The 11,060-nt window shown below is 43.1% G+C and overlaps 1 protein-coding gene across 1 annotated transcript in view; it reads left to right on the top strand.

Moving 5' to 3' along the window:
• LOC310786122 (ephrin-A2-like) overlaps positions 1-11,060 on the top strand; it is a gene marked incomplete at both ends in the record, with an annotated part of 153,514 nt that continues 142,454 nt past the window's right edge. Inside the window, one exon of the mRNA XM_083647299.1 lies at positions 1-125. Within this exon, the coding sequence (XP_083503425.1) occupies positions 1-125 (125 nt within the window). The remainder of the gene's footprint in view (positions 126-11,060) is intronic.

Here is an 11,060-nt window from a genome sequence, read left to right as displayed (position 1 = left end):
ATGGAGCGGGTTCCCGTGCTGCTCCTCCTCACCGGGCTGCTGCTGGCCCGGGTCTGCGCGCTGCCACAGGACGACAAGCTGATCTCAGACCGGTATGCGGTGTATTGGAACAGCTCCAACCCAAGGTAAGACTGGACTGGAGGGTCCACAGAAGTAACCTTGGAATTATGAGGTTATTTCTTCTATCTGACTTTTCTGGGTCAAAACTGAGTTAGTCCCATGGACCTAGTCATGTGGAGTGCCTGATGTCGACATGTGTCTGTGTGGTGCAATTTTTTTACAATGATTTTTGAGTCTGTGATTTCTAAAACAAACGCACTCATCTCCATTTAACTCAATGGATGCTGAAAACGTTGAAGTCCAATATCTCAGAACTATCCTGAAGGCAGCTATATAGAACCTTCTAATTATCTCATAGAACCTTCGCTGTGTTCTGTAGCCTGGCCTCCTCTCTGCTCTGAAGGGAAACCACTGGAATAGTTCCGATCAGGACTTCTACTCCCTCTGTGGTTCTCTATTAATGGGACTTTATCCCTGTGGTATTTTTCTCTCCTATGGCAATACTATAATTTTCAGATAATTTCCCTATAATGACTTTAGTGGCTCTGTGGTGTTCAATAGTGAGTTTGTAGGTTAGTAAATTGTAGTTTTACATCTATAGTATCGGTGCAAAATTTACTTTTTTGTTCACCTGCCAAATGGCTAGTGAATGTGAATAGATCAATTGTGTTTTTTTGGTTGATGAGTGAAGCAAATCTACCAGCCACTTGCATTATTTTACTAGCATTTGGCTGGTGGTGCTAATTCTGTGCCCTGCATAAGGACTTACTGATGTTTGTTGTTTGTTGAGTTTATAGTGGCCTTATTTATTATAGTCTCTGCTATGGTCACTATAATCTTATCAGGAATCTTATCATGGTTCTCTAATGGGAGTTTTTATTGACCTAGTAGCTATATTGACCTAGTAGGCTACTCTGGCATTTTTTTCGTATATTTTTCCCTATAATGACTTACAATGGCTCTGCGATATTCAAAAGAGAGTTTTGTAGTTTGTATCCCCTCGTATTCTAAATAACCATAATGTGTTTGTTGCACTCAATAGTGAGCTTATAGTGGTCTTATTGTACTTCATGTCTCTGCTATGGCATGCCTATACACTGTCTCTGTGGTATTCTATTGTGAGCTGTTTAGTACTTTCTGGCATTTCCATCTCCTGTATGGAATTCCTATAATCTTGCTGTAATATTCCTAAGGGGTTTATAATGTAGCCTATCTCTGGTACTCAGCAGTGAGTTTATAGTGGTCTTGTTCTACTTTATCTATGGTATCGTATATCACCTATGGTTTATCACTTCCATATAATATTCCTATAGGGGCTTATAATGTGTGTGATACTCTTGAGGGAGTTTATATTGTACTTTATGGTATTTTTCTCTCCTCTGGTATCACTGTAGTATTCCTGCAGGGTTTTATTTGTGTGTGTGTGTGTGTGTGTGTGTGTGTGTGTGTGTGTGTGTGTGTGTGTGTGTGTGTGTGTGTGTGTGTGTGTGTGTGTGTGTGTGTGTGTGTGTGTGTGTGTGGGGGGGGGGGGTTACTGTAGTTCTTGGCTAAACTTTCAAATAAAAAATATATACCGTATATTTCTTTCTTTATTTCAAGTGCAGTCTCCTCTCAGGAATGTGTTCAGTATCTTTTCCACTTCCCTGCCAAAACAGAAAATCATTTTTTGTTAACGTTATTAAATTTCTCATAGCAACTAAATGTCCTGAGGGGGGGGGGGGGGGGTACATAAATAAATAAATACAAATAAATAATAAATAAAATAATAAAAATACAGAATTCTACCTTTACTTCAGTGAAACGAAGAATCCACAGAGTATAAAAATAATAATAAATGCGGCTCATAAGGAACTGATTGTGACACACAGTGGATATCAATATGTCCATACAGTGTGAGTGCAGAAGCAGCAGAGCGTGTGTGTGTGTGTGTGTGTGTGTGTGTGTGTGTGTGCGTGTGTGTGTGTGTGTGTGTGTGTGTGTGTGTGTGTGTGTGTGTGTGTGTGTGTGTGTGTGTGTGTGTGTGTGTGTGTGTGTGTGTGTGTGTGTGTGTGTGTGTGTGTGTGTAGGCCCTCGGTTCATTCCGGCTTTGTATAGCTTCTAGCAACTATAATGAAACCAGTTCAGTCCAAGCCACTTCTCTCAAATCTGAATTGAGCAGTGGGTTCAGTGGAGGCTTTAAATGAAAGCTGGGTGAACTTTGACCTCTAGTCTGTGCTCATGAGACTTTAGACCAGCAATATAAAGTCACTTATTTTCTTTTTCTTTTAATAATTTAATAATAATTTAATATTTCTTTCTGTCCTCAGACAACCTGCGTCCGTTTGACTCTTTTGACTCTGATCTTTCCTATGAATTATCCTCATACAGATTTTAGCAGTGCTACACCAAAATATATGACCACCGAAACGTGTGACCACCGAAACGTGTAACCACCAAAACATGTGACCACCGAAACGTGTGACCGCATTGCTTCTTATGGGGAAAGAATCAATTGTATCTGCCTGTCTTACGATGTTACACTCAGATATTCCACCAAATCAGCATCATGATAATAATAATGACTAATAATAACTATTTGAATAGCACCTTTCTTAACAAGGTTACAAAGTGCTTGTACACCGGAATAAGCACACCAAAGACCAAATGTATAATACGGCAAAACAATTATAAACAAGCACAAAATTAAAAAGGAAAGGTAAAATCACACATGAAATATGAGAGAACTACTTTATCTTCATTCACTTCTCCTGGCTCTCCTGTGTGGTTCTGTGGGTAAAGCATGGCACTAATAATGCCAGTGTGAGCAGTTTGAATTCCCTCTGGGGCAGTCAGTAGTAGTAAGTTGAGTATTTGCACTTTTACTTGGAATTTGTGTACTGCCACGGTGCCACCACCTCTTGGACATAAAATGCATAGTTAAACTCGGGTTAGTGTCTCCCCCCAAAGTCTACAGACCCCCCGCCCCCCAAGTCTATAAATCCCCCCATATCTGAAGAACATAAGGGGGGAATTCCCCCCTAGTTTGTAAAATGAATTTTAGGCCCTGACTATAATACTGCAGAAGTTGAATTTCAAGTTCAGCATTAATAAATTTTACCTTTTTTGTCTTAGATTTGCCTTTGTGTGTTATTGCATTATAAAACTACATAATGTTATACACTTTATTCTGCTATATTTGGCTTTCTTAGCACACAGTGAACTGGAGTAGATCCTGAAATCCCTCTTTGTAGAGAATCGATTCTAGATTCTTGAATCCAGAATCATTGGAATTGAGAATCGATTCTAGATTCTGGAATCGAGAATCTTTGGAATCGAGGAACGATTCTGGAATCGGATCGTGACCCCAGGAATCGGGATCGGATTGTGGCTTACCTGGATCGGAGCACCCCTAGCAATAAACATAAAGAAGGATACCATAAAATCATGAAATTAGTCAGTCAATCAAGCAATCATAAAACATAAAAAACAATTATACACAAAGGATATTGACAGCATAGGTCATCAAGTTTACACCCACGGACACAGTAATTTGTGGGAACATTGGTAATTACTCTTCAGGAACTGCTTTAGATTGGTTTTAAAATGATCCCAACTATGATCCTGTTTAATGTGGGTGGGCAGTGAATTCCACATTTTAACCCCCTGTACAGAGAGGGCTATGGGTATCGGTATGAAAGTTAGATATTCTAGTATTGTGACAACCCCACCCTCAATAACCTCCTAATGACCACTTATTGATAGGAAGGAAGTTGTTGTACATGACTTAGGATCTTAATAGGCTTTGCTCTCTATGGGTCTTACACCACTAAAACATATTAACACCGTAAGTCATGTACAACAACTTCCTTACTCACTGTCACTAAGCAGTGATTAGGAGTTATTGAGGAACATTCTTAGTTCATGGCTAGTAGTTGTACAGAGAGTCCCACCATTTAAATTTAAATGGTGAGGATTTCTGTCCGCCTAACAATGAAGTCAGTTTGCGGTTGATCCCCCACTGGAGCTCCAGAGGTCTGCTGTCTGTCTGTCTGTCTGTCTGTCTGTCTGTCTGTCTGTCTGTCTGTCTGTCTGCTGCCTGTCTGTCTGTCTGTGTGTCTGTCTGTCTGTCTGTCTGTCTGTCTGCTGCCTGTCTGTCTGTCTGTCTGTCTTTCTGTCTGCCTGTCTGCCTGTCTGTCTGTCTGTCTGTCTGTCTGTCTGTCTGTCTGTCTGTCTGTCTGTCTGTCTGTGTGTCTGTCTGTCTGTCTGTCTGTCTGTCTGTCTGTCTGTCTGTCTGTCTGCTGCCTGTCTGTCTGTCTGTCTGTCTGTCTGTCTGCCTGTCTGTCTGTCTGCCTGTCTGTCTGTCTGCCTGCCTGTCTGTCTGTCTGTCTGTCTGCTGCCTGTCTGTCTGCTGCCTGTCTTGTCTGTCTGCCTGCATGGAAATAAACCTCCCTTACTGTAATTTCCTTGTCCCTGTTTAAGCGGAGTGACTCTCAGCAGTTTGAGTCACATCTGTTTGGCCGATCTGTGTTAGCGGTTGAAAAAAGCTCAGATGAGCCCTGATGGCCCCAAACCAGGCTGCAGAAAGTCAGAGCAGAAACTGTGATGAGGCAGTGACTTACAGAGAGAGAGGAGGACAGACAGCCCGCCGATCCCGGGTTAAAAACCTAACCTAACTTAATCTAACCTAATTTAACATACTGATGCTGAGTTAACAAACCAAAATATAATGTACAGGGTTGCCATGGGTCAGGAAAGTGCTTTAGCCTACCGGAATCTGATTTTGAGCTTTGGGCGCTCCGTCATCTCAAAACTGCTGGGCCAAGCTTGATACACTTTCTTCGTACAGTGTCACTCTCCGCGCTTCGCTGGGTCACTGCTGGGCAAGATTGCTTTGAGTTTGTGTTAAGTGTTAATGATTAATTCTGATGTAAAAGCATGACTGGAAACAAATTAGCATTAGAGGACTTATACGAGACTGGTATGTGAACATCTCTGTGAATTATTGGCCTGGGATTTTGAAATAATTTGTCCTTGAAATCTATCATTACAAAAGAGTGGCAGCCCTAAATATACCAAAGCAAACCTCATGTACATACTGAGTAAGGAGTAACTAAGAAGTAAGCCAGGACCAAGTATGGAAACTTCTCCAGTCAAACCATACCTGCATTCGATGTGTTTTGTAGCTACACAGATCTGGGAAAAAAATACTCTTTGTATGGTTTTAGCTCTCATCACCGCAAGCGTTCTTGGATTTAATGTGACGTGTGATTGGCCCATGACCGCAGCAGCTACAACCCCTACAGTCTGTGGTAGTGAAGTCAAGCGTGGTGTATGTGACGGAGTTGGCAGTTCAGTGTGCCGAGACGCCACCAAAAAAAAGTATTGAATGAAGGGTATTGGTACTGGATACAGCTCTACTGAGTAAACCAAACCAAACCAGCTTCAGTCCAACAGCTGTTCAGGACCGCTGCTCTTGTTTAGTGGATGTAGAAACCAGACGTGATTTTTTTTTGGGGTGGGGGGGAAGTAGTACTGATTTTCTTTGTGGTGAAACCAGAATGGGCCGCACTGCTGCAATCTGTAACCTGCAACCTCACAGCATGACAACCTGCACCCTTTCAGCATGACATAACCACATCAATAAAGAAAGAGCTTAAGGCCGTGTGTCCATATGGCGTCTACTCCTAAGGCATCTTTTTTCAGTTGTTTCCAATGAGGAGAGAGCGTATGCGGGCGCCTACGGCCATCTAGAGTGAGTACTGTGAGTGAAAGTTATTGATTGATTGTTGATTGATTGATAGCTGATAAATCCTCCAATGTTTATTTACAACGAGCGACTGATTATTGATTCAAACAACAAGCATTTTTTTGGCCATTACAGTGCGCTGCAACCAGCATCTATTTTCAGAGCGCTCCGGCCTTTTTGTGCGGCGGCTCCCAGCGCTTCCAGCTGAAAATATCAGAACTTTTCAGAAAGGTGTCGGGCGCTCCGTTTCATGCAACTAATCATATGGAGAAACGATCACAACAGAGACAGAAAGGCTCAATTGTGGCAGCAGATTGGCTGGACACTGAATATTTCTGGTGAGTGTTGCGCTAAATCACCGTACGTGTGTTGTTAGTTTGTTGTTAGCTGTCTGTTTGAGTCTCTCCCCAGACTAAAATATTACGTTGAATCGCTGCGCTCCGCATACTACATAAGTGAGTCTGTGCCACTTCACAGCCACTGCTGGTTTTGAAGGCGGGTTGAAATTGAATGAGTGACAGGTCGTAGCACCGATGAGAGAGCGGTTCGAAAAATGGGCTGCGCCTCCCTGATCGCAAAGTCTTTACTGATTGGAGACGACTGAATCCATCACTGGCATATTACTGGTCAAGTGAACGGTTCCCTCCCATAACCAGCCGGCTGGGGGAAAGTGTCCCAGATCCAGAGAGAGATCTGCAGTATGCAGTAACATAGTGTATCAGCGTAAGAACTCTCATGGGTCTGGCATTGAGACTAGCTGTCAGCTATCAAGCTAGCTACCGCTGCTGAGCTAACGTTATTTTCAATCTCCTTCCTTGCATATTGTGCGCTGGGATCAGTGCTCCCCAGTGTACTTCCAGCGTTTAAATGTCAGGAATAGACTCACGGCCTTAAGGGTTAATATGTCATATTTTCAGGAGAGTCCCTGTTGAGTTTGTGTGTAAGTCAAGTGCTGATCAGGTTGGATCGGTTACCAAACCAGGACACACACACACACACACGCACGCATGTATGCACGCACGCTCGCGCACACACACACACACACACACACACACACACACACACACACACACACACACACACACACACACACACACACACACACACACACACACACACACACACACACACACTCTTCATGAAAGTGATTATCCAAAAACATCCTCTGTTTCTATCCATAATGACTAAAGTTGATGAAGGTAATTACATTTATAGATTTTATTTGACCGATTCCATTTTTCCATTTCCATACATCTGTCTCTACTCCAGTCAGTTTCAGTCTAACTCCAGGACACGCCTCACAGCTGGACTCGGTCCTGAATCCTGATTAGCTCCCTCACTAAAGAACGAGTGAAATCCATCCAATCAGAGTCCAGTTTGCAGCATTTGAACTGGAAAACCTCCACTCAGCAGGTTTACCTCATTGAGGTAGAGGAGCCGGTGCTGTCCAGTGCTGCTAGCCAATCAGGAGCCAGGTGTGGTGATGAATTTCATTCAGTTTAACTCGTTCAATTCAACTTTGAATGAACTCCATTTAGAACATTCTGAAGACCACGACTCACGCTGAGACAAGAGGAGAGCTGACAGCTGGAGTTGGGAGAACAATGTTGTTTGTTTGCTGTATTTCTTTGTTTCGCATCCAAATGTTTTCTGCAGAGAAATTTCAGAAGCGTTTTGCATTTGTTAGACTGTAAAAACACTGCGACTGGGGAAAAATATGCTTCTTCAGATTCAGAGTTCCAAGTTTGCTTATTTATACTGTATAGCCCCAATTCACACGCACGTCTCAGAGGACTTGACAGAGGATGTGTCTAGCTAAACCTAGCTGAACGCAATCGATGAACAAAATGGAACAAAATTATACAGGACCAAGCACAGTGAAAAACACAATCAGGCAAGAGCACATTTTAACAAGACAAACAATCTAAACTACCCGGTAACACCCCCCCCCCCCCCCCCCCCCCCCCACACACACACACACCTTAGACCCTAATGCACACAAGAAAAATCAAAGGAGGGAAACCTTAGTACCTGGGGAAGGCTGAGACAAACAAAGCAAAACACACAGCAAAACATTGACAGTCATGGGGGGGGGGGGATCACAATCGCGGCATTGCGTTCAGAACACTTCAGTTTTATTGTGGGTATTGTTAAGAAAGCCAACCAATTGATTCCGTGCAAAGTATTTTTTTCAATCCTTTAATTCCCATCTCTTCCTTGTTTTTCCTACATTTGGTCAATTTACATTTTGTAGTTCCAGTTTGATTGAACATGTTGTGAGTTGCTGCGTTACGGTTTTTTGGCGGCTGCTGCTGCTGTTGTGTTTTGTGTGTTGTGTGTGTTTTGTGAGTTGTGTGTTGTGTGGGTGTTGTGTTGTGGGTGTTGTGTGTGTGTGTTGTGTTTGTTGTGTGTTTTGTGTGTGTGTTGTCTGTTTTGTGTTCACTGACCTGAGTTTAGGAGGTTAACAGTCTTATCTCGTCTGTACGGACAGTAGAGTCACATCCGATACGACGCCTGAAGGCTTCTCAGGCGTGTGGAAGAAGCTTTGATGTCTGTGATGAAGGAGTGGGGGGGAGGGGGTGACCTTGGAGTTAAGAGACAGAACAAAATGGCGGAGGCTGCAGCGGGGGGGTTCCTCTAGGTGGTGTTGTACAGTTTTTCATTCTGAGCACCAAGCGAGATGCCATTTTCTCTCCTTAAGCCGGGAAGCGGGGGGAGAAGCTGCTGCCAAAGCTGCTGGCATGAAACGGACGGGTTCGACAACCCGCTCACCACTCGAACCCGACCCCACCGAGGGTGTGAACCAGTGGCCGGAGGTCTGAGGATTTACAGGAGAAGTGATAATTAGGTGATAATTGAGCTGTGATCAGGTTCGGATGGAGCTGGGCGATGATTACATTCAATTATTGTTTATTGTCTTTCAGTGAAATCATATTGTGATGCGGCGTCCGGGTAGTGTAGCGGTAAAGTCCCTGCCTATGCGAGGGGCACAGGTTTGCATCCTCGCATTACCTCCGGCTTGGTCGGGCGTCCATACAGGCACAATTGGCTCGTGTCTGCGGGAGGGAAGCCAGTTTGAGGGTATTTGTCCTGGTCGCTGCACTAGCGCCTCCTCTGGTCGGTCGGGGCACCTGTTCAGAGGGAAGGGAACTGGTTGGAATAGCGTGATCCTCCCACGTGCTACGTCCTCCCGGTAAGGCTCCAGCTGTCGGGTGTAAGAAGTGGCTGGCTACTGCTCATGTCTCGGAGGAGTAGCCAGATCGGCAGAGCGTGGAGCAGCGACCGGGGCAGCAGGGGGAATAATTCGCAAAGTACAATTGAGGAGAAAATGGGATAAAAAAAATCATATTGTGATGATATGAAGTTATTTTAATATCGTGAGACATTTTGATGATATGGAGATATTTTAATATTGGGACACATTGTGATGATATGAAGATATTTTAATATCGTGTAATATCATATCACACATTTCTGCTTTCTGAATTGGTTCAATAGGATGAACATTCATTTGATTATTTAACGTGATTTTGCAGACATGAACCATATCATGATATATATCGATATGGAGGAAAATCCTTATGATTATCATGATATTGATTTCAACCGAATCGGCCAGCCTTGGGTTTGGATGTCCTGGACTCGGCTCTGTCCAAACCGTTTCGTCGGCATTGGCTCTGAAAACTGAAGCCAAACAAAACAAGTCACATTTGCAAATGCGACGCCTGTCTTTACCTAAACCTGAGAGAGAGTGTTTGCTGTAAACCCGTGTCATCAGTGATTGACAGCACATGGGCTGTGGTTTAATCCGTCCTCACAGCCGTCATTCAGTCTAAACTCAGTCTAAACCGGCGGCCATGTTTGCGCGCTGCAGCCACCTCGATGCGACACGCTGACTTTCAACACAAACATCCTCCGCCTGCTCTCACCAACTTTTTTTGTTCGCCTGTCCTGAAAGGTTCTGCACCAAGAATGACGAGAGCTAAGAAACGATTTGGACATCAGGGTTCCCACAGTTCCTTGAGATCGTTGAAAGTTTGTCAATTTGAGGAATAAAAATCAAATCATTGAAGGTTTTTGAAAATAGACATATGGTACCAGTCAAAAGTTTCAACACACCTTCCCATTCACTTAAATGAGAAAGTGTATCCAAACATTTGACTAGTACTGTAAATAGACATGGGTCATTGAAGCTGCTTGAATTTATATAGAGAGCAAGATAGCACATTGTCTGCCATCACTGTAACACATTCAAGCCTCTCTCGCTTTTTGATGCCTGTGAGCTTCGGTAAAGCTGCTAGTTCTCATTGTAAAAAGTCTCAGTGTTGTAACAGTAATTAACCTTGGTCCGAGTCTCAAACTATGCCATGTTGGCTCCTTGCATTTGGGGAATTGGGCCTGGAAAGTCCTTAAATTGGATGTTTAAGAAGGTGTGGGAACCCTGGAATCTATACCAGCTCCAAGAAAGTGTTTCCTATTACTGCAGCTAAAGTGGATTATGTTCTCATATGGGATGGCTCCACTGCTTCTTTTGCAGGCGGAACTGGTTCCTGCGTGTCCCATCCATCCCATAATACTCAATACTGTCCCAACACTGTCCCGTAACAGTGTCCCTCTCCAGCCTGTCCAGACGTTGAGTTTTCATTCTGGAGCCTAACTGAACGATGGCCATACTCTAAATCTCCGTTAATGTTCCAAGAATTCTATTTTGGTCCCAATAATGCCTCGTTCTCCTCCTCTAGCCGGGGAAACGGGACATTTTCCACGAGCATATTTGTTATTTTGGAAATCCAATTGAAGCCGAGCGTGAGCCACAGAGGCTGCCACAGCTAGGAGCCTCACAGCACATCTGATTCAATCACACAGGAGATTAGTGTCACGCAGATAGCTTCTGTTTTACTCTCGCAGATTTATGTTTGGACTCACTCAAGATGATTAAAAATGGTGTAAAGATATCTAAAACACGAGGAAAGTCTAAAGAGGATTGATTTATAATGTAAAGATATCTAAAACACGAGGAAAGTCAAAAGAGGATTGATTTGTAATGTAAAGATATCTAAAACACGAGGAAAGTCAAAAGAGGATTGATTTATAATGTAAAGATATCTAAAACACGAGGAAAGTCAAAAGAGGATTGATTTATAATGTAAAGATATCTAAAACACGAGGAAAGTCAAAAGAGGATTGATTTGTAATGTAAAGATATCTAAAACACGAGGAAAGTCTAAAGAGGATTGATTTATAATGTAAAGATATCTAAAACACGAGGAAAGTC

The sequence above is a fragment of the Poromitra crassiceps genome, assembly GCF_964638095.1.
Source record: "Poromitra crassiceps genome assembly, chromosome: 12".
In the NCBI taxonomy this organism is placed as follows: Eukaryota; Metazoa; Chordata; class Actinopteri; order Beryciformes; family Melamphaidae; genus Poromitra; species Poromitra crassiceps.
Note: the sequence above shows the minus strand (reverse complement) of the source record. Positions and strands in the feature narration are given on the sequence as shown.